The sequence below is a fragment of the Drosophila miranda genome, chromosome XR (assembly GCF_003369915.1).
Source record: "Drosophila miranda strain MSH22 chromosome XR, D.miranda_PacBio2.1, whole genome shotgun sequence".
Classification (NCBI taxonomy): domain Eukaryota; kingdom Metazoa; phylum Arthropoda; class Insecta; order Diptera; family Drosophilidae; genus Drosophila; species Drosophila miranda.
The window spans coordinates 49,949,643-49,976,563 of NC_046674.1; the positions used below are offsets into that span (position 1 = coordinate 49,949,643).

General features: G+C 41.6%; 1 protein-coding gene across 7 annotated transcripts in view; it reads left to right on the top strand.

Moving 5' to 3' along the window:
• Window positions 1-13,582: 13,582 nt before the first annotated feature.
• The window catches only part of LOC117186114 (rho GTPase-activating protein 26), a 292,954-nt gene continuing 279,615 nt past the window's right edge, over window positions 13,583-26,921 (top strand). For 4 of the 7 annotated variants that reach the window (XM_033386239.1, XM_033386233.1, XM_033386235.1 and 1 more), the window contains exons 1-2: window positions 13,583-14,223; window positions 24,107-24,444. In XM_033386239.1, the coding sequence (XP_033242130.1) occupies window positions 24,267-24,444 (178 nt within the window). In that variant the 5' untranslated portion in view covers window positions 13,583-14,223; window positions 24,107-24,266. The remainder of the gene's footprint in view (window positions 14,224-24,106; window positions 24,445-26,921) is intronic. The other 3 variants (XM_033386234.1, XM_033386236.1, XM_033386237.1) reach the window with 2 other exon arrangements.

Consider the following 26,921-nt stretch of genomic DNA (forward strand, 5'->3'; position numbering starts at 1 on the left):
TGCCTTCGGGTGCGTCTGTCGACCTCCCCGTCCGATTTCCCTTCCTTTGATGAAGCTGGAACGAGCAGATTCCCCGCGAGGCCCGTCCGGCGATTGCCTAAGTGCCCTCGGCGAGAATCGTCTGCACGCTCCGTGCGGTTCCCTCCAGGCCTTGACATTGGCCACCCCACTCTCGAAAGGGCCACCTGGTTGTCTCCTTCAGCCTAATCAGGGCGCCCTTCGGGGCCCTCCACAAGCGTTACAACGTCGTTGTGCTTTTGCTTGCTTAAAAATTTTGTTAGTAGATTTGCAACATTGCCGTTTGTAGCTACGTTTTCTAGTATAATTTCGTTGCGTTCTACTTTTTCGCGTACAAAATGATAATATAAATGAGATTCTTTCGTTTGTGATGTATCGGATTTTGGGCAACATCAATTTGTTGCATATCAGATATTTTTACTATATTATGTATATAGTTTACTAAATATGAGTCTGTTTGTTTTTTCCTAATTAGTCTTATAGCTGCTAGACCGTCACAAAAAATTACAGCTTTGATAGCGCCATTTGGCATCTAATCATTTTATTATTATTGTTGTTAGTTTATCGAATCTTATGAAGTCTAGTTAACTTACGCTAGGGCAAAGCGGGAGCGCAATAAAAGCTCGCTCTTGGCGAATTCGCCCCGCTTTGCCACCGTGGGTAAGCTAGGCTTAGAAGAAATTGTTTAAATACTTTATATATGTTGGAGTCGAAAAAAGCTATTGAAATCGAACGCACGCAACCTTATCGCCTCTTTTCGTCGTTAAAATAGAATTATTTACAGCCACCCAAGTTCTTTGGTATTTCTATTTAGAAAAACTATGCATTCTAAAATTTCAGATGCATTTGTTTTTTAGACAGATTTCACAAGCCTTTTTGATTCCTACCGGCTCAGTCCCTACAGAGCCGAGCCGTATGTATTCAGGCACTAGTCAGCTTTACTAATCCACCATCCACCATCCAAGCCACCTTTTTCTGAAATGATTGAAGCGTTTGTGGAAATTATGTTTCACCCTTCAGTCAAGTATTTATCCAAAATTTCAAAATATTTAGCTCTGATTTCTTCGTCTGACTCATTATTACTATTACTAATCAATTTTCATTTCCATTTTGTTGTCTTACACTTTTAAAGTTATCACAGCGGCGCGTATTACACTAGGCAACAAAATTGAACTTTTTGTTTAGGCTCGAACTAAACCAACTTTTTGGAGCTTTAAAAATGTTTAATGAATTATACTAATTTTTTTGTATGATTATTTTGTTTGAAATATTAAGATTTCAAACTCAAAATGTATAATTTAATGCGATTTTTTTTTCATTTTATTTTTTAAAATTTTTACTTTGAAAACTTAGAAAAATAAAAAATGATATCTTGTGCTTTTTTTGTTCATTAACAGGTACATTAATTAGGCGTCGTTTAAGGTATCGTTAATAAAAACGTCCAAGGTGCAGCCGTTTGACCAAACCTTCCAATGTCTCATTCTACCGTTAAATTCCGTTACTAGAAATACGACCGTTTTGTAGCAGATTTTAATTAAATTTTAACGGAATTTAACGGTAAAATAAGACATTAGAAAAAAAACATTATTCATTAAAAATTTGTAGAGCCATGTACGAGCTAAGTCCCTCCAACAGTTTTCCAGTGGAATCCGTCTACCCAATTAAGACCTTCCTTAATCCGCTCGATGTAGTTCCTTGCTCGTTCGTTTTATTTCGTATATCTCTTAAATCTAGTGATCATAATTTAGATCGTTTTGGCTCGATACTATCGATTGCGCTTCTTTGTATGTACATAATGTAACGTGCCAACTTCAAATTAATTCACATTTTTAGCAGTATTTACATATTAATTCAAATATTCAAATTGTCAACCTTTATAGAGTAAATTAATCCTATATTTTATTAAACAGCACAAGGGCGTACCCGAAAGTACTAGGGGCTTTCGTCTGTCTGTTCTTTACCCACCCTTCCATAATTTCCAGTTGTGTGAAGGTTCTGGAAATCTCTATAATTCTCACCCTCACCTACGTCACCATGTCACTAGGAAATTATAAGCCTATTCCATATTCATTGCTAACGTAACTTCAATATATTTTCCGGTACTTAAAACTAGGCATTCTATCACGTAATCAGGAAAAAACTAGCAAACACAAGTTCTTTCTACCAAATATAACAAAAGTATTTAATTTCGACCAGTAGGCAAATCAATGAGAGGAAACAAAATGAATCAATAAGGGATAGAGAGAAAAATTAGAGATAAATTTCTATACAAACGATAGGGTATATGAATAGGATATAGGATATGAGAAATAATGAAATTAATAATGAAATGGTTATGTTGATCAGTGTACTTGTCGAATAAGCTCCAATGCATTAGTGAAATACATGGAATGCGAGCAATGCAAGCCTAAAGCGGAATTGGTAACTACGAGAACGAAAACGAAAACCTTCAGAAAACCCTTCTTGGTTGGGTTGTGTCGGGCCGTCAGCCATCGGGTGCTACAGGGGGACAAACGGATGACGGGTCGGCTCGCACAACTGTGAACTCGGAACTGAGGCGCAGCCGCTCCGGTTAGTAATACCCGGTGCGGTCTGCGTCTCACACCCCCCCCTAGGACACAGAGGGTTGCGAGCGAACCGTCACCCGCCGTAACTGTGCACACCGGTGGAAGTGCGACTATACTCTCCCCGAGAGGGCGGCTGGAAACAGGTCCTAGCACGGTCATGTCTCTGCTATGATGCTGGCGAATGGTAGTCGGGCGGAGAGAAGAAAACTCTCAGTGAAATTACCCCAATCCAAGGTGACACTGTTATATGCCGAGGGATGCATGGCCGGGGGGGTGCCCGGTCGCTAATATGCGGACTCTGGATACCTGCCGACCTCCAGTTTAAATCAGGCTTCCCGGGGCAAGCGGGCTATGCCTCGGGTGACCATCCCCTTCCCGCCTACTCGTGGGAACTACTATGCCAAATAATAAACAAATAAAAACCAACAAAGCCGCAAAGGAGCTCGGTACTCCTCTTAAAGTACCGGAGGGACAAGCCAATCCCTCTGCACCAGCGCCTGGGAAACCGGGTCCAAAGAAGACGGGGAAGGAGACTGAGTCGGTCCACCGTCTTCAGGCAGCAGCCGCAGTGAGGGGGGGCCCGAAAAGCCAATCGGGTCCTTCCAAGTCGGGTGGCTCCAAGGGCGAAGCGGATACCGGGGTGGCTGCCAAGCAGAGCGTAATCGCGGCTGGTGAGCGCACCGGGACCGAAGAACCCATGGGAGCCCCGGCGGGCAGCGTCTCTGCACCACGGGGTGGAAAGCCGTCGTACCAGGACAGGAGACGAGCGGCTTTCATCCTGTCCAACGAAGACCCGAACTTCAAGGCGTCAGCCGAAGGAAAGGAGCAGAGGCTGTGGGCCTGCTCAATCCTTCCACTGTTCCAGCCAGCCAAAGCCGGAAAGGGCGCAGCCAAGGCCGCCAACAAGCGGCAACGCTCAGCGGAGGACCCCGCAAATCAGCCAGGCCAAGCCCAGCAAGCCAAGCGGGTGAAGACCCACCTCACGAACCGGTCGTTCGCTGAGGTGGCGAGGGGCAGGACCCTGATCGGTGTCCTGGACAGGGGCGCCGAGGACGGCCATGTCCCTCGCGATAAGTGGCACCTGGTGGAGAACGAGCTCCAGGACCGGTTCCTACTGGAACTGGAGGAGAACGGCGGACCACCGCCAAAGTGTGAGGACGCAGGGTGGCATCAAGGCAAGGTGAAAGCCATCGCCTGCCAAGACGCTCGCTCTGCGGCCCTCTACATGAAGGCGGTGGCGGCCCTAAAAGAGGTCTATCCAGGGGCGAAACTGGAGGCCGTGAAGTGGGAAGATGTCCCTAGTCGCCCGAGAGCCAGAGCGTGGGTCTCGGCTAAGCCTGCAGAGCCTGAGAAGATCCTCAGGTTACTGCAGGTCTGCAACCCCCACCTTCCTACAGCCGATTGGAAGGTGGCAAAGGTGGAGGATATCCAAGGGCAGAGGCGCCAGGTTATCCTCGTCCTAAATGAGGAATCCATTGATCTCCTCGCAAAGTCGGACGGTGTAGTGGATTATGGCTACAAGAAGGTCACCATATCCACTTACAAGTCCGATCGCAAGGGCAGGCAAGTGGAGGTCGAGCCAGACCCGGAGCTGTCGGAGATCCCGAAAGAGGGGGCCTCGTGCGAGGAAGACAACCCGGCGTCGGATGCGGCGTCCATGATGTCGGACGATATCTTGGACGACTACGCGTTCGACGAGAGCGACCTAGCCAGAGGTCTCAGCCACATCGTTGTCGGGGAGGAGCCGGAGTCCCCTGACAGCGATCTAGAAGTAACAATGGTGGAGGCGAGCCTCAGGAATGTCGTTGACGCTCCTGCAGATAAACCTCCACCATTGTAAGGCAGCATGCGCTGCTCTACTGCTCCACCTGGCCAAGGATGGAGCCGACATAGTCCTCATTCAGGAGCCCTGGATCCTCGGAAACAGGGTCTCCGGTCTGAGGACTTCTGACTACAAGCTATATGTAGCTGAAACCGCAGGTAAAATTCGTACCTGCATTCTTGCAAAAAGAGAGTTGCACCTATTTTTGCTCCCAAATTTCAGCAATGAAGACCACACCGCAGTGAGCCTCGAAGGCCAGGAGCGCTCACTGAGGATCTGCTCCGCATACATGGGGCATGAACAACCAGACCCCCCTCCACACGCGCCTCTCCGGGCTCTAATCGCAGACTGCTCGGCCAAGGACATCGGCCTAATTGTGGGGTGCGATGCCAATGCACATCACTGTCAGTGGGGAAGCACTGACACAAACGAAAGGGGTGAGTACCTTTTCAGTTACTTACTGACCACTCAGATGGTCTTACTAAACCGGGGTAGTGATCCCACCTTTATCATTAAAAACCGCAAGGAGGTCCTGGACCTCACGCTTGCCTCTCATGAGATACAGCGTAACATTGTATCCTGGAGGGTCCTGGAAGAGCACTCCTTATCGGACCACAGGTACGTGGAAACTGTCTTCTCCTTCTCAGTACCGAAGCCAGTCCGATTCCGGAACATCAGGCGGACAAACTGGACTCGGTACTCTGATTACCTCTGTCGTGTTCTCCCTGAGCCCCCATCTGAGGAGGAGTTCTCCACGGAGGCCACGACTCGTCTTCTTAAGATCTTTACCGACGCCTGCAATAAGGCGCTCGACAAAGCATGCCCCTCTGGCAAGAACAGAGGCCGGAAGAAACCTGAATGGTGGAATCCGAAACTGGGTGAACTCCGGAAAGCCTCCCGGAGACTCTTCAATAAAGCTAAGGCTGAAAACGTTGAGCAAAACTGGGCCGAATACAAGGCCAGTCTGTCAACCTACAACAAAGAACTTAGAAAAGCCAAACGCGCCTCCTGGCGTAAGTTCTGCAGCGAAATCGAGAGTAACTCAGAAGCCTTACGCTTGCGCAGAGTTCTCTCGAAGACAACACCCACCCTGGGCTACTTGAAGAACACCGACCAGTCGTGGACTACGTCCAGCGAGGAGTCGCTAAATCTTCTCCTAAATACCCACTTCCCTGGCTGCGATGAAAACAGACCCAACTACCTCGCGCCTCCTTCTGTCGCCTCAAATGCCATCTTGGGACTGCTAAGCCAGGAAAACATTTCCTGGGCGATCAGAAGCTTTAAACCCTACAAGTCCGCGGGGCCAGACGGCATTTTCCCTGCCCAACTGATTCACGCGGGACATAAAGCCATTAACTGGCTCAAAATAATTTACGAGGGAATCTTCTCCCACGGGTGCATTCCTGACACCTGGCTTCAGACCAAAGTCGTATTCATACCCAAGGCAGGCAAGCCCTCGCACACTGCCCCAAAAGATTTCAGACCCATAAGTCTATCGTCTTTTCTTCTAAAGGCGATGGAGCGGCTCCTGGGGCTGCATCTAACGGCGTGCATTCCGTCCAGTCTGATCTCAGACTCCCAGCATGCCTATCGGAAGGGAAGATCCACCGAAACGGCCCTACACTCGATCACATCGATCATCGAAGCGTCCCTTAACTTTAAGGAGTACACCCTAGTAGCCTTCCTCGACATAGAAGGCGCCTTTAACAACATCCTTCCGACCGCCATCACGGGCGCACTGACGGATCTGGGCGTTGACTCCAGGACGGTGAGCCTGATCGATCAGATGCTACAATGCAGGACGGTTGAGGCATCACTGGGGACGTCAACGTGTACCAGATTTGTCAGCAGAGGCACACCGCAGGGCGGAGTCCTCTCGCCCCTCCTATGGAACGTGGCAGTGAACACACTGCTGCGGGAGATAGAGGGGGGTGGCTGCCGTGTGGTGGCGTACGCGGACGATGTTGCCATAGCATTCTCCGGAAAATTTCCGCAGACATTGTGTGAGTGCATGACAAGTACTCTCACGAAAATGTCGAAATGGGCAGACAAATGCGGGTTAGGCGTCAACCCGTCTAAAACGGAACTGGTGCTTTTCACTAGGAAGTACAAAGTTCCGGTACTGATTCCCCCAAGACTATGTGGGGAAACGCTAGTCTTCAGCAACAACGCCAAGTATCTTGGCCTAATCCTCGATAGAAAGCTCGATTGGAAATTGAGCATAGAGGATAGAGTAAAGAAGGCCACAGTGGCCCTCTATACCTGCAGGAAAGCCATCGGACTAAAATGGGGAATGACCCCCTATATAGTTCGGTGGCTCTACACCGCCATCATACGACCAATCATGCTCTATGGAGTGGTGGTATGGTGGCCAGCCTTGGACAGAAGGACATGCCTCAATAAACTCAGCAGAGTTCAACGCATGGCAGAGCTATGCATAACTGGCGGGCTACGCACTACTCCAGGGGAAGCCCTGGATACTGTGCTGGACCTCCTCCCTGTGGATCTCATGGGAAAGAAGGTGGCAACACTTTCCGCCCTCAGAATGAGAGAAGCCAGACTGTGGAAAGCATCCGCGGTTGGGCACTCGGGAATCCTGATGAGACTCCCGCAATTACCAGAGAGGACAGATTACTGTATCCCCAGTGATCACCTCTCGACGCCCTTCCAGGTATCAATCCCATCTAGGGAGGACTGGGAGATGGGCGAACCAGGACCTGCAAATGCGGTCCACTTCTACACTGATGGCTCAAAGCTAGACGGCCGCGTGGGAGGCGGAGTCTACTGCAGCGAGCTGAACATCAGTCATTGCTTCAGGCTCCCGGATCACTGTAGTGTGTTCCAAGCGGAGGTTGAAGCCATCAAGGAGGCCATTTCGATTGTCTCCAAATTACTTCTAGATACGCACTTAGTGTGCGTCTTCTCGGACAGCCAAGCAGCTATCAAAGCTCTAGGCTCAATATCGTCGAACTCAGCGACTGTAAATGACTGCCGCAGGTCTCTGCACGAGATCGCAGAGCAGTTAGATCTCTTCCTTATATGGGTCCCCGGCCACAGGGACATCGAGGGGAATGACGCCGCCGACGAGCTAGCCAGGCAGGGTACTACGATTCCTCTCCTACCGGAGAGGGAGCAAGTAGCGATGCCCTTGGCTACCTGCAGGCTCCTAACGCACGAATTGTTCGAGCAAAATGCCAATAGGAGATGGCAGCAAACCGTTTCCTGTAAAGTCTCAAGATTGATATGGCCATATCGATCGAAGAAGCGCTCAGCAGAGCTGTATAAACTCAGCAGAGCACAGTGCTCTGCAGTTACTAGAGCCATTACGGGACACTGGCAGATCGGCACTCACGCGTCTAGACTGTCAATCCCTCATAACGACTTCTGCAGGAGTTGTCGCGACGAGGAGGAGGAGGAATCGGTCCCCCACTTCTTCTGCCACTGCCCAGCCCTTGGAAATCGTCGTCTTCGTATTCTCGGGGCCGCTTTCCTCACGGACATTTCGGACCTGTCCGTAATCAAACCAGGGACCTTGTCCAAATACATCCAAGCCACCGGATGGGACTGCCCTTAACCTGCAGTAGTATGCTCTCACGGTTCGGGCAACGCGAAGGGGCACATGCCCATGCGGCAACACAACGGACCTTTTATAGGTCCAAGTGAGCTTGGGGGCGGGAGGCTCTTATCCCCCCCCCCCCCCTCCCGGCTACCGCCTTAACCTAACCTAACCTGGGTTGTGTCGGGAAAATATGTTTCCAGGAGTTCTGCTCATCAAATTACAAGCAGTTTGAGTTGCAGTGAAGAGTTGCTAGTATCCATCGATAGGACCTTGAAAAAGTTTTGGTCACTGGAAGAAATGCCATCTACAAAGAAAATTGCCACACCTGAGCACAAGCTATGTGAAGAACACTGTCGTAAGACGACTCAGGTACTATCATCAGGTCGCTTCGAAGTAAGGCTCCCGCTTAAATCAGATCCAAATTGTTTATTTAGGCAACTCCTTTGAGGTTGCTAAACGGCGGTTTTTGTCGCTTGAAAGACGATTTCATCGTGACCCTGAGATCCTATTACAGGAGCTTTGGCTTAACAAACTAGATTGGGATGAGTCGATCTCGCTGCATTTGGAAACAGCGTGGAATAAGTTGAAAAATACACTATCTCAATTGGAAGACATATCCATATCTCGGTTTGTGTATTCCGATCCGATGTCACCGGTTCAAATACATGCCTTTGCTGACGCCTCCATGAGAGCCTATGGAGCGTGCGTCTATTTACGTAGCAGAACTGCAAAAGGTTTGACTTCAAAATCGAAAGTAGCGCCGCTCAAGACCAAAACGCTCCCAAGGCTTGAGTTATGTGGCGCTCACCTTCTCGCAGATCTCTGTCACAGAATCAAGCCCCTATTAAACGTGCCCATTGAACGAGTCGTTTATTGGTCGGATTAAGAGGTAACTCTTCATTGGATTCGGTCTCATCCATCGTCGTTGTCGACTTTCGCTTCAAATAGAGTGGCTGAGATTCAAGAGTGGTCAGATGATGCTACGTGGCGGCATGTACCCACGAAACAGAACGCAGCAGATATCGTCTCAAGAGGTTGTGACGCCGACGAAATCGTTCAGTCAATTTGGTTCGAAGGACCATCATTTCTGAAAGAAGAAGAAAAAAACTGGCCCAAGAACGCTCATTTCGAACACTCCGATGTTTTTCAGCTGGAAAAGAGGAAGACTGCGGTCGGGCTGACCGCTGCTGTGCGAAGTTCGGAGCTGTTTGATGTCATCGAGGGATTCTCGTCACACCTCAAACTGCTTAAAGTGTTCGTGTATGTGTTCCGCTTTATAAGAAAATGTAAAGACCCACGCCTAAATTTCGAAAAAACTATCTCACCGACCGAATACAATGAAGCCTTTTATAAAATTGTCGAAATCGTCCAGCATCACGAGTATCAAGGAGAAATCGAAAAGGTTAGGAAAGGATCTACAATTGGTCCTAGTCTTCAGCGGTTGAACCCATTCATCCATGAAGACACAGGGACTTGGTGTAACTTTTCGTTGTTCGAGTGGGGGGGCGACTAGCCAAAGCTCCTATATCATACGATGCCAAGTTGCCTCTGCTTTTGACTAAACGCTCGCAATTCGTGCGAAGCTATATTCTTCATCTGCACCATTCGAATTTTCATGTCGGCCCACGAGCACTTGTGAGCATCCTTCGACAGAACGTTTGGATAGTGAGCGCTCAGGAAGTCTGCCGTCAGACAGTTCGATCGTGTATGCGCTGTTTTAAATGCAAACCTCGATTGCTGACTCAACTCATGGGGAATTTACCCGCAGATCGTTTCCGTGCTTTCCGCCCGACATTGAAAATGCGCGGAAGGCCCCCATACAAATCATACATTGCGCTTTTTGTTTGTTTTGCGTCCAAGGCGGTTCACCTAGAAATAGTTTCCGATCTAACCACTGACTGTTTTTTGTTGGTTTTCCAAAGGTTCGTCGGTCGCCGAGGATATCCCCAAGTCGTCCATTGCGACAACGGGACGAACTTCGTCGGAGCGAGCCGCCATCTCAGCGCTCTGCAGATCACCGCTCCTCACATGGGAGGGCTATGGAAGGCAGGTGTAAAAACTGCCAAGAGCCTACTCCTACGGGCGGCAGGCAGCGCGCTCCTAACCGCCGAAGAGCTCGTCACAGTCCTTGTCGGCATCGAGGCCATAATGAACTCGAGGCCGCTGAGAGCCATCAGCCAAGATCCAAGCGACGGCGAGGCCCTAACACCCGGGCACCTGCTGACAAGCGGGTCACTCATCGCCCCCCCAGCACTGCGGACTCCGGACCAGGAGAGTCTCAGTTGCTTGCGGCGATGGCGACTTGTCTCGTCAGTCAGGCAAGCGTTTTGGCAGCGATGGCAGCGAATTTGGGGCAAATGGCACCAGCGGCAACCGAACCTCGAGGAAGGAGACCTCGACATCGTGGCCGAGGACAATCTGCCGTCTCAGGAGTGGTTCGTGGGGAGGCTCATCGCCACGCACAAAGGAGAGGACGGCATGGTCAGGGTCGTCGAAATAAGGATTAGCACTGGAGCGGTTTTTCGGTGGCCCATACACAAGTTGGCGCCGCTCCCAATGTGTTGAAGCCGATGCAAGCGTTCAACGGGGCCGGTGTTGCGTGACCTTCCCTCTATGCGGCGATTAATGTTTATTTGGTCGTAATTATGAAGTCTAGTATAAGTTGGGCTAGGGCAAAGCGGGAGCGCAATTAAAGCTCGCTCTCTCGCTCTTGGCGAATTCGCCGCGCTTTGCCACCGTAGGTTAGCTAGAGTAAGAGATTTGAATTGTGATGAAAATATAGTTGTTCGCTAACATTGAAGGAGATCGAGCGTATCCATTTTCGTGCTCCACGCAAATTTTCTATTTTTTCCTGTAAAATGTCTATTAGCAGGTTCTCCAGTTCGGCAGTACAGGACAAGATATTGACATATGTGTGTATGTAAATCTATATCTAAAGAGAATCGAAATTAAATAATGCAAGAATACTTTAAACCACTTGATAAATACATATTTTCGTGCAAATATCTTTCCTATAATCCACTAGGGCAAACAAGATAAATATTAATATTATAATATTATAATATATTATTATATTATAATATTAATATTATTATTATAATTAAAATATAACTATTAAACTTACCACTGGAATTTTCTGCTCCGTCTTCTTCTTTTATTTTAGAACTTTCAGCTTTTTTGAACTGTTTTGTGCTGTAATTGTTGTGGTTTTTTGTTTATTTTGTCACAATCATTGTTTACATTATCTCAGTGAATACAATTATTGACAATTATTCAGATTTGCACTTGAAAACCATCAGCTAAATATCGCATCGAAACGTGCGCTTTAGGAACATCCAAAATGGATGGTGACATAACTGGGAAATTTTCGGAACGGCAAAAACTAAGGACCATCCCCGAAATGGATAGTGGATGGTCGTCAGTGTGAATAGCCTATAAACTATATGGTGGATGGTTTTCCGTTGGACTGTTACACTTCAGGAATTCTTTTGTCGAAAAAAAATTTGTACTGTCAAACCATTAATATGAATGCAGAGATTTACAACAAGAAGGGTATACATTTTTCATATTTATTTGCATATCGATATATATACAGCCAGCCGATTTTCACTTTGACAACAGTTTTCCGATTTACTTCTGAATTCATATACATAAATTGGTGCCCCCGTTTTCACAATTCGCAAAATTTCTTCGTTTTTAAAACGAAAACATTTTCCTAGCCGAAATTAAAAGTAAACGGTTTTTTATTCAACATAACGAATTTTAGTTGCAGAAGGAAACATATACATAGATGACTTAATTTTTTGTCATAGGGCCTGCGGTCATTATGACACTTTTAAAAGTGTTTATGTCACTTTTTGTGGACGTTATAACACCATAAGACCCTAAACAATATAATTTTTTTCGGATAAGCAACTGCATATGCAGTTTCTGCTTGTCTTTTAATGTTTTTCTTTTTTTTTTTTGACATTGGACATTTAAATTATTAATTAATTATAGTTTTTTTGTATTAATTTTGTGGAGAAGTATTGTGGTTGCACTCGTGACTCATTTGAGTGCTCACGCCAGTATTGGACAAGGCCACGGATACGCTACAGTCTTTTATCACTAACCATGCATTATATAAATGTGCCAGTTCATACAACGAACATGACCCGGGTCAGAACCGAAGCCCATGGGACGCAATATTCTGTGTTCGATGTGCGACATGTTGAGTGTATGAACTGGCACATCTATATACTGTATGGTTAGTGCTTTTATGTAGCAAATATAACGCGAACTATTGGTTAACGCCTTCTTAATCTTCAACAATTGTTACTGGGTTGTTAGAAGTAACAACTTCGAATTTTTTCGAGATCTACCAACAATCTTATATTCAGAGCAAGCTTCCATTTCGAGCGTACATTGTTTGAAGATCGATGAAAAACTAATTAGAAGATCATTGTGACTAAATCATGTCATATGCGGTACTAAAGGTACTTTTATTGATTATTGATGCACTTTGCAAGTTTTTAGAAATTTAGAACGTTAGGGCGTTAACGAGGGCGTTATGACATGTACCCAAAACTAACCCCAAGGCAATTCAGCTAGTGCCTTCTTTATGAAAAATATTTTCTTAGCCTCAAATTTGGTTCGAAAATAATGGTTCAGGGCAACGAAACTTTTCGCTTTCGCGCAAACAGCTGACGCAGCCCAATTTGGTTATCGGAACGTTGCACATATGTGCGCATTACAGCACAAGTGTGTGTATAACAGCACAGACTGTGCACTTAACATGCGCGTAACAGAACATGATACATACAGCTGTTACCATTTGGTTCAAAATCTTGGCGCAACAAATTAATTTTTTTTTACCATTAGCAATTTCTTTTCAATTTGCATTCAATGCAGAGATTTTGCATCTAAAATATTTTGATCTTCTTAAATCGCGCACTTTCTACCTTCGTTTTGATTCAAAACAAGCAATAGAAAATGTAAAGGCATTTTGTATCTCGCTGCTTATTTACGAATCAATCAGGTCATATGATTTTGTTTGCTAGAATTGGTGAGAAAATGAAACATATAGATAACCAAAAGCTGCAAAAACTGGAACACCTTTAACGTAAACGGAATGCTTTTGATGAAAGCGTAAAACGCAAAAGTAAGTGCAAACGAAGGCATGCAGATACAGATATATAGTATTTGTAGATATAGTCCGACGTGGTGCGATTTTCATATCAGCAATTACAAATTTGGTTAAATTTATTACAAATTTGAACGCAGACTAAGCTACCGCGTGTTTATCTAGTGCATATGTATGAATGCACATTTTTTGTTATAAAATAAATGGATTGAATTTGAATATCATTGTGGCGCCAATCACCTATTCTGCGCATAACAGCACAGTCTTGCTTGTTTCCTCTATTTTCGATTTCACTTTTTTTTTTTTGTTCGGTTAAATTATTGATATAACCGATAGACATTGCCCCTCGGATTCATATTGTGGTAATAAAGCTGCCTGCGATTAGACACTAAAATCTATTCCACAGCTGACGAAACTCACCACGTGGTGAAAGCGCCCGGTAGATCCAGAGCAGTGCAGTGGTTATATTCTTTGGTGTGTGTGCGTATAGAAAACAACATACTCTTTTTTATTTTGAACCGTCATATCGCGCTTAAAATAATAATAATAATCGCGCATAATAAAACTGGAAAACGCACCTGCCTTATTCGGTGAAATTTATCCATAGTGTGTTTATTTGATGAAAAATACCTTGTATATACAAAATAAAAATAAAGAATATAAATGCACATATCCATGTGTTCCGTGTGTGTGTAGCCCTTTGTGAATAATAGCTTATGAGATACCATATTCAGTAAATTCAAATAAAACCAAATACATTTGTACGTATGCACATGTAGCGTAGCAGCTTGTTTTCTGCCGAACGTCTACATATGCAAGCCGAACACAGTTTTGTATAGTTTTAGTACCGCGCAACCAGTTTTTAGCTTAATATGCTTGTATACCTCGCTTGTACATACAAACATATGGACATATTCAACAAGTTTCTGCTAAAACTGCAGGGGGCATAAAGGACTTCAACAAAAAATACGTACATGCATATGTACATATGTTTAAGTGCAGTGCGTTTTATTTTAAGTGGTCCAAATTTGTATTTGTGACAGATTGCCTTGTGTAAGAAAACTATACACAAATACAAGAAGCGAAAGCAAACCATACATGTTGATTGTGTTAATAAATTGATGGTACACTAAAGGTAATTAAAAGCAAAACATTCTACCAGTGCACATATAAATATACCTGTACATATATCAACAATATTAATATTCACACAAATGTATGCATGGAAGGTATGAGAGCGATCACGCCAAGCGGAACTGCTTGCACCTTTTCAAGTAAAACTGTACAGCCTTCAACTTTTCTTAGTTGAATGTATCGTGTTTGCATTTTGTTTATGTGGCTATGCCACTTCTAAGTACAGCCAATATAGTACAACACAGAATATTTGTACAATAAAATGAATATATTTTTTATATATGTATTTAGATATGGTAATGGCTGCGAGGTGCTGTTAAGCGCAACAAAGCAAAAAATTCAACTATTCCAATCTTTACTCTTTCACTTACATATGTAGGTTAATATGTGCTTACAGACATTTATGAGGTCGATTTTCTAAAGTCTATATAGTCTTTTGAAATAAAATTAAAATTAATTAAATTTCTTACTGTTGAACATTTTGGTTTTTTTTAACAATACAGTATAGAACATGAGTAAAAAACGTATTATATGAGCTGATTTGTGTCGCTTCGTTGCAGAATTAACAATTGATCGTTTAAGTATAAGTATGAAAGCGAAATCTTTGTGAGGGTTTTATGGGTTTTAAAGTGTCTCCCAATTTTACAATACTTTTGGAAAACGGAAATTCTTTTGTAATAAGAATTGGGTGCAGTGACAGGTCCACTTTGGCTCCTATTCAGGAAATCCACTTAACACATTTTCTATTAGTGGTACATACATATGTAGTAGAGGTCTGCAGGAATAGCAAAAAACCGGCATTCGAATTAACGATGCGCAAAATGAATTGAATGATTTCAAATGCTACGCCTTCAGAGTTTGAGTAAATGATTTCGATGACGTATAACTCATCCCACACATTCAAACGTCTTGGCACGACTTTTGCCTCTACATTTGGGCAGCAGTCAGTGTTGTCAACTTTTAAGAAGAAAAATAGCTGTTTTTGTGATAAAATGATATAATATCTTGTTTTATGGTGCAGGTTTTGCAGTTTCAGAAAAAAAAAAATAAAATACATTGCAAAACATGAGTAACTAAATATTTTAGATGTTCAGATTTCCGGCTTATATCAATTTTAAAATTTGTATAGAAATGGATCTTACAAAATAGCTAAAACTAGCTATACGATAGCTGATTTGGTAACAGTGTTAGCAATAGCCTTCCAAGCAACGAACGCATGGAAAAATTCGAATATTTTAGTCTATTTTGTCACATTTATTTCGTTTTGCGCACTCATTTGTTTTAACTTAAAACACTTAATGCTGGTAACTATGAAGCCAACACAGACTCGCATTCAAATAACTCAATTCATTGTGTGCGTTGCTCTCATTTAACTCAATTTTAATTCATTCTACTGGTCTTATGTAGAGCGCTGAATGGACAGGCAAGCGATTCGATTCGGTGGGATTCGGTTCGTTCGATCACTTGAGATCAGCGTCTCAAAACGACTCAAACACGGACTGAACGAATATCGGTATCGTCAAATTTAGATCCGAAAGTGTCGGTTTTTTCCTCGCTCACTCTGCATTTGATTTTCTGGTAAATAGAGCGAGAAAACAATAAAATAATTCTCTGGTTAACCTGAATTTCGCTCCAGTTTAGGGGTTCCGGGGTTTTCATTGCAGTATCAGTCCCCCATGAAATATAGAATGAATCGTCGACGACAGTCTTGGCTGGTGCTGACTTTTCGCATGAAATGCTATATAAACTGCTACGGAATATAGTTAATCCTACTGAATCCTTGGTAACTAGTCCTGTATGAATTCATGGGTGTTTTTTTTTTTTGTGTTCATCATTTATCAGTTTATTTAAAATTGATTTGTATTATTTTACTTGTGTAAATACACACATGTACATTAAAGTATAAACAAATTTGTATCCATATTAATTGCAACAATTACCATGACCAGCTTCAGCGGGTAACTCCACAGTAAAAAGCAGCTCAGTACGAGCGGACTTCAAGCAAACAGGCAGCGTTAGTTTGCTGCTACGTGGCTTTGGTGGTATCCTCATAAAAATCTAGAAGATGAAATGAAGATTAGAATTTTTTTTTTAATTCTTGATGTTCTACCGTGACATACCTACTGGTATAGGAAGTGAACCTGGTTGATGTTGTCCATCATGAAGTAAATGTAGCTACAGACCCCTACAGAGAGCGTCAAATACTAATGCGGCCATGGTTGCCATATAATAATCAGAATTGGACATAAACAATATTTACAAAGGTCGGCAAATTTATTAAAAAAATCGCAAAAATTATTATCTTCAGTATTTCATGGCTCATACAGTAGCGAACAGTGAAATTTGGACACTCATGTTGTCTAACTTTAAACCGATGGCGCGTATTCAAAAACTCAAAAGTCAGTCGGGAAACATTCTTATTGTGTAGATTCATTTATTAGCTGTTAATTAACGTCTCTTTTGCATAAAAAAAGATAGAAGTTAAAACAAAATAAATATAAATGTAACGAGGGGGAACGTTGTGAGTTGCTGCGGAGACCGCAACTCTACAGTTATACCCGATACTAAGTCAGTATGGCTCTCCTCCGGCAGACGCCACTAATATTAAACGACACGACAAAGAGTGCGTGCGAGAGAGACAGAAAATCGGTCTGAGCGTGACGTCGGGCGCTACGTAGCCACTTCAAATTGATTTCTTGCTTTTGGCTACAAAAATGATCCGATCTGATCCAGATTCAGCAATCTGATAGATATGGTCATTATCTATGATTCTGCGTTTTTAGTTTTCTCGAATGTGCAATATTGTAGATGCAACAGATTTTCGTCCTTTGTGGGGGCGGAAGGGGGTGGGGCGAAATTCTGAGATATACGTTTTATAGTGAGATCTAACAGAAGTGCGGATACCAAATTTGGTTACTCTAGCCTTAATAGTCTCTGAGATTTGTGGATGCCCCAGATTTTCGTCCTTTGCGGGGGCGGAAGGGAGTGTGGCGAAATTTGGACACAAAACGGTCAAGGTCCGATATCACAGGAGTGTGGATACCAAATTTGGTTGCTCTGGCTCTTATAGGTTCTGAGATCCTTGAACTCATATTTTGCAATTGGCAAAACCGACCATGAAACCTGTGTGTTAGAGAGAGACAGAGCGGGAAAGAACATATAGTCATCCTCTACGATTCTGCGTTTTTGGTTTTATCGTATCTTCAAAAATGTGGATGCCACAGATTTTCGTCCTTTGTGGAGGCGGAAGTGGGCGGGGCGAAGTTTTGAAATATTTTTGTAGCAGTGACATATCACAGAAGTCTGGATCCAAAACATCGTTGCTCTAGCTCTTATAGTCTTTGAGCACTAGGCGCTGAAGGGGACGGACAGACGGACGGACGGACAGACAGACAGGGCTCAATCGACTCGGCTATTGATGCTGATCAAGAATATATATACTTTATGGGGTCGGAAACGATTCCTTCTGGACGTTACACACATCCACTTTTACCACAAATCTAATATACCCCAATACTCATTTTGAGTATCGGGTATAAAAAATGCCAAAAATTACTGAAGCCGATAGGGCAGCTATATTGGAATTGGGGTAAGAAAACATTAGTTTTGGCCCTATTTTCCCAAAACTTGGGATGAGCAAGTCTTCTTTAAACAAATTTCTACACAATTTCGATACACAAACGCGGTTCGGTAAAAGGACCACCGTTCTCATGAAGTAGGAGGAGAACCACCCCAAAGGACTATCAAGGTAGGATCGTATTCTTAAACATTGCAGCATCTAACATTGGTTCAAAATGGCATAAGATAGTAGAAGGCAGTTTGTTCAGTCAAAAATACGACTTTTGACACTAACAATGCTCCAGAAAAGGCGCCTATTGTCCAAACTAAACGAAACTTTGACTGTAAATTATTGGAAAAACGTTATGTTTATAATTGATCTAAAATAAACAAGGTTTGTTGGGATAGTAGGGCGAATGATCGTCGCAAAGTCGGAGAACGCTATAAAAGTTAATGCCTGAAACGAACGGTAATGCAAGGAGACAGCAGGATTTTCTGGGAATGCTTTTTTATGTTAGAGTTGGGTATTTGGCACTAATTGACGGATATGTAAATGCGGTCACGTGCTAAAAAATTTAGCCTATTGAGGACCACTTTCCGATTGCTGACGCCCTCATCTTCTTCTTGCTCTGCTCCTTGCCGCCGTGCAAGATTGGTCAAGCATATTTTTTTCAACTTTGTTATTATATTGTGTGATACATTCAAAAAGTTTTGTTTTCCAACGATGGGTTCTCTTAGCTAAAATAATATTTATCAATAGTGGGAATTAGGATATTGGACTGGTCGTGAAATGGTCCTGGTTTCAATCCGATCTAGAATCTTTAGCACATCATGAACGTTTTAATATATTTTTTATTTATTTATTTATTAAATTAACAAATTATCTGTTAATAATGGTACTTGGTTACTAAAGGCGGAAAAAGATAAGTTAAAAGTTAGCTAAATTTAAATGAATATAAATATTGCATGCAATTAGTTTAAGAGACAGTTCAGGGGATAGGGTTAGACAGAGGGAGTTATAATTATGGCATAAAACCCTAAAAGGTTCATGATCAGCATAATTAGACCTACATATGGGTAGACGGATAGGCCTAAAAGTACGGGTAGGTCTGGATGGAACGGCCAAGTCAATCTGACCCAAGAGAGTTTGGGAGTCAACAGTCCCAAGAAGGAGCTTGTGCACGAACATTACGCCATTGCATATTCTGCGATGGTGCAACGACGGCAGGTCAATAAGATTTAGCCTAGACCGGTAGGGTGGCAAGATTCTACCCGAGTCCCAGTTAAAGTTCCGAAGGGCAAAAATTAAAAATTGCTTTTGCACGGATTCAATAACAGCCTGCTGCTCTTTATACTGCGGGCTCCACACACAAGAACAATACTCCAATACAGGACGAAACCAGAGACCCGAAACTGTATCTAAATTGAAAGAAAAAATATTCAACAAATTCATGACATACTCTTGCATATTCATAGAATTAAACGTAATAGCAGAAAAATTTTATTTAAAAATACTACTACTACCGTACTAAAAACATAGAATGCATTTTTTTGTACAATTATAAAAGTGGTATTCACTAGTGAATGGTATTCAAGTGTATTCTTTTTGATTTAGGGATTCTTTTGAAAGCAAGGACGTTTGGATTCAAACTTTTAATGAGTATGTGTAAAAATTTGATGTAATATGCATATGAGTATGCATATAGTAGATGTGTGTGAGCAACAATCGCGAGAAAAAACAATCTTACAAAACTGGTACAGGGAACGATTTAAAAGAAAGAAAGTTTATCTTTATTTAATTGGAAATTTATTTTCGTATAACACACATTCAATTGTACTGTACCCTACTATTTCCTGATGACCGACTAAATTATGTTCGACATCATTAGGTTTTCATGGGATTCGCTTAATTCACGAATCTTTCGTTTTCTTTTGGTGATCCGATCTCTGTCTTTGTCAACACAATGCTGCTCAATAACGCGATTGTGAACAAATCGTACCAGATGATGACTGATAGCGAAGATGAATCCGTATCCAACAAACCCCGAGCATACCTGATAGCAAAAACTATACAATTATTGTATAAGAAACAAATACCACCTAAATTTTCGATCGACGCTTCGCGGTGCGGTCGTGCGGGGTACTGGTACTTAAATTCCCTTTCACGCTATCCTTCGCCCCTGACCGCTACTCGGTTGTATATTCGGGTTCGTCTGTTCGTCAATGCCTTGGGCAGCTGAATCGTCTCAGAATTTGTATGTACCTATCCATATCCTAAATCTAAACAGTTAAGGTAATACAATGTCTTACAATGCCACAATTCAAAAATGTTTAAAAAAAGTGTTTTCTGGGATTCACTTAAAAAAAGGACCAGAGACATGCCGAAGAAAGAGATCAACGTTGGGGAAGTTTTACAACCCTCTTGTTCGAAAAAACCTTTCACTCATGTGAATATCTAAAAATGTATCTATCTATCTATCGTATCCAATCTGTCTCTAAGCGCAAAGTAAATTGTGGTGGTATTTTGTTTATTTTTTTTGTGCTGATTATTTTGACGCCATGAATTTAATCAACCGTATTATTTTTAATGTAAAAGTACATTTTAAAATGCCCTGAACCCAATGGTCCCATGGTCAAATTGGGGGGGTTCGTTTGACCGAGACTTAAAAAAAAAAAAACCCGTGACTCTACAGGGAGCTAGCTCCGAAAACAACAATGTGCCTATTCGGAGCATACACGAAAAATAAACAGCACCAGGGCGTACCCGAAAGTATTAGGGGCTTTCGTCTGTCTGTTCCAAAAAGATCGCCAACGTGAGGTCTTGAGATGGTAGTCGCCCCACAAAATTCTTTACCCAACCTTCCATGATTTCCAGTTGTGTGAAGGTTCTGGAAATCTCTATAATTCTCACCCTACCCTACGTCACCATGTCACTAGGAAATTATAAGCCTATTCCATATTCATTGCTAACGTAACTTCAATATATTTTCCGGTACTTAAAACTAGGCATTCTACCACGTAGTCAAGAAAAAACTAGCAAACACAAGTTCTTTCTACCAAATATAACAAAAGTATTTAATTTCGACCAGTAGGCAAATCAATGAGAGGAAACAAAATGAATCAATAAAGGATAGAGAGAAAAATAAGAGATAAATTTCTATACAAACGATAGGGTATATGAATAGGATATAGGATATGAGAAATAATGAAATAAAGAAAATAAAAAGACAAACAAATTTTTGGTTTTTTGGTTATGTTGATCAGTGTACTTGTCGATTAAGCCCCAATGCATTAGCGAAATACATGGAATGCGAGCAATGCAAGCTTAAAGCGGAATTGGTAACTACGAGAACGAAAAGCCTCGAATGTTTTGAACGCAAGCGTTGCGCTCTCCTAGCAGAAGCGGCCGGCCGTTGCGCTTGCCCTTTAGAACTATGCGAATACCGGCGCGAAGGAGAAAATGGAAATTGGGTCTCTTACAGCTTCATTACAGTGGTCCCTCGCTGAAAGGCGCCTTCCGTTGTGGAGCTGTGGAATCAATATTAGGTGTGCCCATGTCGGAGAGGGATTGGTCAAAAAGGGGGGGAGTTTTAATTTAATTTTTTTTTCTTTTGCCTACCAACAAAATTAATTAAGTTTTGGGAACTTTCACTTGTAGCGGTGCTATCGAGGATTGTGATGCGGAGATAAATGAAATTTACATCTGAATAGCAGGGTTCAGAAGGAACCAAAAAAAAACTGAAAATTAACGCTACACTCTGCTAAAAAATCTTAGTCCGGATCCGTAAGATCTTCTTCTAGGCCGTCGCAGAAAGCGAGTTAGCGGAGCACACGGGGGGTGATCCATATGACCTCGATTCACCGAAACTGCAAACTTCATAGGTTATGGATAGCGCATGGGTTATGGCCGGTAGGGGTTATGTAACCGGGCAGGTGAATTTTTCCAAAGGAGAAAAACTCGGCCTCACATCAAGGCCCCACTCCCGTCAAGGGTGGGAGTTTGGTGTGGGCGCAGAACTTTGGAGGAGCTGGGTGGGCTGCCGATCGTGGCCACGGCCCAATGGGCGAAACAGAAACAAAACCACGAGGGCTAGAAAAAAACGAATTTTTTCCTACAGTGCACTTGAACATACCGTTTTTCCGACTTTTCCACGGGGACACGAGTTTCGTTCTCTTCTGGCAGAGATTTGGGACGCACGGTTTTGCAAAAGAATTGGTGGCGAGGCATGGCAAATAGGCACTTTAAGCCAGGGTAGGTGCCCTGCCAGTTTTCTCGGCGCATGGTTATTAAGTTCGCTCGATTTTCGAGAAACACACACAGCACTGGATTTTCGAAGTTTTTTTAAATTTTTTTGTTTCAAAATATATATTTGTTACCGTGGCGGAGACAATCACCGGCTGAACCGAATCGAATTTTCAAAAGAGAACGAACTTGTGCTTTTGGACCGCTTAAATAAGAGCTAAAAGATCTAAACGTAACGCTTCGAAAGCTTCTCTGCGATGCGCTGCACAGCACTTGCGAAAGCTTAGCTCAGCTGTTTCCTAAGTCGAGCTTGCATACACCCACCCCAACTATGCTACGGCCTGCATCTCTAATTGGCCCAAGGTTATTGCATGCGATATGCCCGAGCACCATAGCAATAACCTTCCACGGATCTTGACTATCCAACCGCAACCGTTAGAACTACACTATGGTCCAGAAGTAGTTTTTTTTTGTTGGCATAAAAATTATGAAATGGAAAAATTTAGTTAAATAGTTTAAACATAGCATCTTATGTCATGAATAGTTTTTAAAAACTTTAGCAATGACAGTTAAGCAGTAGTTTCCATTACTGTTAAACCCACGGGCCGACACTGTAATTCAGCTTATATTACTTGATTGGATATATGTACATATGCCGCTGTGATGACTTTTATACTAGCTTTATATACTGCTGTTTATTAAGTGCATTTTCCAAGAGGTAAGCTAAGGCTTGAACTGGTGTAAGTGGAGTGGAATTTTTTATTTGAAGTTGCTTTCTCGTTTCAGTTGGGTATTTCAGGTGTTGTTATCGTTTTCAATGGTCAAAGGCCATTAACAGAAACTGCTGACAATACTCAAGCTTGCCTGAATAAACGGACCATAGTTATTACTTACGATCAAATAGGACATTTATAAGTACAAACTGGCTTTATGTAAGCAAGTCATTTGGCGTCAATTTCTTTCTGATAGTACGCTTATTGATTGTTTCAATTTAAAAGCTCGCAAAAATATTCAGTTAAGTTTTAACGATTTTTTTTTAAATTAATTTTTAATGTATGCTGATTTTAGTTAAAGAATTCAAAAGCAAAGATGCGATACATTCACATCAAAATTTCGACTTTGTGCCAAAAAAAAACGACTTCTGGGTCACAGTGTAGGGTACGATATACGATACTTACTACCTTAATTTTTTTCTCCTACAATTTACAATTATTTCCATGCAACGGGTAAAAGCTTTTTGCCGCAGGTCACAGGCATATACATAACAAAGTACATCAGTATATTTAGACAATAAAGGTTGAGAATTGGTATTTTGGTTAAACTCCTGCAGAAGTGTTTGCAACGCACATTTACGACCCATACGTTATATATTTATTCTTAATCGGCAAAAAGTTAAGGCGAAAATGTTGTTTCTTGGTCAAAATCAATCTTATAGCTACCATAGTAACAAAGTAAACATACGTTTGTATATGTTCTTGGTGTGTGACGTGGGGAGGGGCATGTTTGGAGCCTAACAAAAAGACAGAATAAAATTCGAAATAATATAAAAATAAAAAATATAGGGGAAACAAACTATTTGTATTGATTCTTGACTTTTTGAACATTTTACAATATATCCACCTAATTCTGTTTTTACACGGTAGATTGGTTCCTGAAAAAACCGTGTAAAAAAGACATTGGTCGTATGCAAAAATAAGTGACAGGTTCCTTGTCTCTAAAACTTATTCAAATTACGAAACGTTGGAAAAACAAATTTGCATACAAAAAAGTCTTTAATTTGTATTGATAGTTAAAATACTAACACATTTCTTTTGCAAAAATGTAATCCCCTTAAATTTCTACAAAAAGGGAATTCTCCTACATTTTTGCTATCTCAAATTGCTCTGACCAGTAAATTTGCTTGTATTTATGAATACACAAAAAAAACTCTTTCTTGTTTTTGTTTGGTTTCTTTATGTGTTTTGTTATTTTAAACCGTTCTAAATGGAATAAAATCGTGTACAAATTTAAAAATTTTTTTTAAATTTTAATATTTTAAAATTTTTGATTTTTAAACCGTGTTATTTTAAAACCGTGTAAAAAGGACCGTGTAAAATAACAATTAGGTGTATACAAAAATGTACATAAACGAAAAGAGGTGCAAATCATTTAACGGTATCAAAAAATATTAAATAAAGAAAAGAAAAATATTAAATAGCATCTAAACCAGAGAAAACAGATACAAAATACGAAAACCACCGAAAATGGGTGGAGGAAAGGATATACGTCGAGGCTTGGAGCCTTTGGAATTTGAAGAATGCATTGTCGATAGTCCAGAGTTTCGTGACAATTTAAATAAACATGAAAAGGAGCTGGATCATACTAGTCACCAGATAAAGCGAATCATCAAAGAGGTCAAAGATCTTATGAGTGCGGCAAAAGGTGAGTAAAAGGCAACTCATTTATATACATTTTTACCAATTATTGCATACATACAAGTTAAGATTCTCAGCTACACTAATGTATGACATTAAAATCTGTCCCTCTCAAATTCGCACTCGTAAACCCTCCTTCAACTCGATCTTAATGAGTTACAGATGTGGTATATATGTACATACATGCATCCGTCTGTCTGTACGTCCCTATGAGCGCCTAATTCTCAGAGACTATAAGAGGTAGAGCTACCAAAGTTGGTATCCACACTCCTGTGATATCAAACCTGCATAAGTGTATTTCAAAATTTCGCCCCACCTTCTTCCGCCCCCGCAAAGGGCGAAAATCTGGGGCATCCACAGATCTCAGAGACTATGAAGGCTAGAACAACCATCCATACTTTAGAAGATACGAGAAAATTAAAAACACACAATAATAGAGAATGACCATATCTACCAGATTGCCGAATCTGGATCAGATCGGATCATTTTTATAGCCCAAAGGAACCAATCCATTTGCAGTGGCTACGCAGCGCCCGACGACACGTTCGGACACGTTTTCTCTCTCTCCCGCACGCACTCATTGTCGCTCAATGTAGCCATACTGAGTTGCAGTCGCAGCAGCAACTCTCAATGTTCCCCCTCGTTTACCATTTATAACCATGTATACCTATCACTTTTTACCGCCGTTCTCCATATTTTGGAGAGTTCAAGGAGTTTCGACATTACATAACCAGGAGTGTTTTAGCGTTTATCAATCGTTGGTCTGAAGAATTTGATTGCCCATATATTACTAAAACACTCAAAATCTCATAAGTATGTCTGACACCCTAATTACACTGACATGAGTTACCTATCGATAGTTGAGTTAACTCAATAACTCAGAATGGGTGTTTACACCTGCATGAAATTGAGTTATTGAGTATAGAGTCTGACTACTTACACGTGTGATACCAACAATATTTTATAAATCAACCAAACTACGGAAATTAAAATTAAACTGGACGGAAAAGACTTGACTCTGTTTTCTGTGGAAAAACAATATGGAAAAGAGAAGAGAATAGCAATAGCCTTATATTCCATATGATCGTCGTCGGAATATCGCACAATACGGAGTCTCTTCTTTGTGTCCAAATCCATTTTTGTGCGCTATTGCTCAGTTTTTGACAAACGGCATCGCGAAACAGGGATTATAAAGGATCAAGAACATCCCGTGCAGGAACTTGGGATGAGGAACAGGGAAATATTCGGAAAATAAGAGCAAACGCAACTAAAACGCTAGCATAACTCAACTTTTAAACACCTCCAAGCCCCTATAATTATAATTATAATTAATTATAAATATGTAAAAGAAACTGAGTTTAGATCAAAACTTTAGCTCTATTATTCTTGTCTGTGGAGCCCATAATACAAAGAACGAAAAGGTATTATTGAATCTATGCAACAACAATTTGTAATTTTTGCCTTTCGCAATCTGAACTAAGACTCTTGGAGACTCTTGCTACCATACCGATCCAAGTAAAAATATACTGAGCTTCTTTCACTATCGCAGAATAGTCAGTTCCAAACTCTTCTTGGACAGATTTATTTTTCTGTTCGCTTGTACATATTTCTGCCATTGAGGCTATGCTTAAAATAAAACTTTTACTGTTTTATGTCTTATGTAAATTTTTTTTTAATTTCCATCAACTGTGTTTCCCTTCAATATTAATATAACATATTAAAAAAACTGTTTTTATATTGGCACGTTAATATGGCGTCGTTTAAGTTATATTTTTTAATATAATTGATATATACCACACGGTATGTAACGGAATGTGTTGAAACGGCCATATATTTCAATAAACAAAACCTTCAGCAATGCTCACAAATAAAAAAAAAATTCATTAAATTTTTGAACTCCAAATTTATCAGAAAAAGTAGGTCTGATGTTGATGAAGAATGACATCAAAAGTTAATGGATAAACATACAACATGATGAAGTCGTTACATCAAAATCTTCCCTGTAAACAGCTCGTATAAACTGATTATACGGACTTTGATGACACGCTACAAATTGAAGGAATGTTTTTGTATTGTGTAACTCGATATAATTCTAATTTTAATTTCGCTTTTATCTGAACTTTGCTTGCTTTTATCAAAATGAACATTATCCTAAGCAGAAATAAGAAAATATTCCGAAATTCTTAAAAGGTATTATTGCTTTGTGCAGATAGCTATAACGCTGATAATGACACTGATAACGCTGATATCCCATAAAGTATACAAATCCGTTACATACGGAACTAAAATCCTTCTGTCTGTTTCTATACAAACTAGTCGCTTAGTTTGAAAGCTATCTACCTATAACTAAGCTAAAACACATGATTTTTGATGTACGCACCCTAAAAGTTAGCAAGTCACTACGTAATATTTCTACTATAGGAACAAACGAGCGGGAACGTTAAAAGCCTGGTCCGACCCGCGGCACTACTTTTATACCTGGTA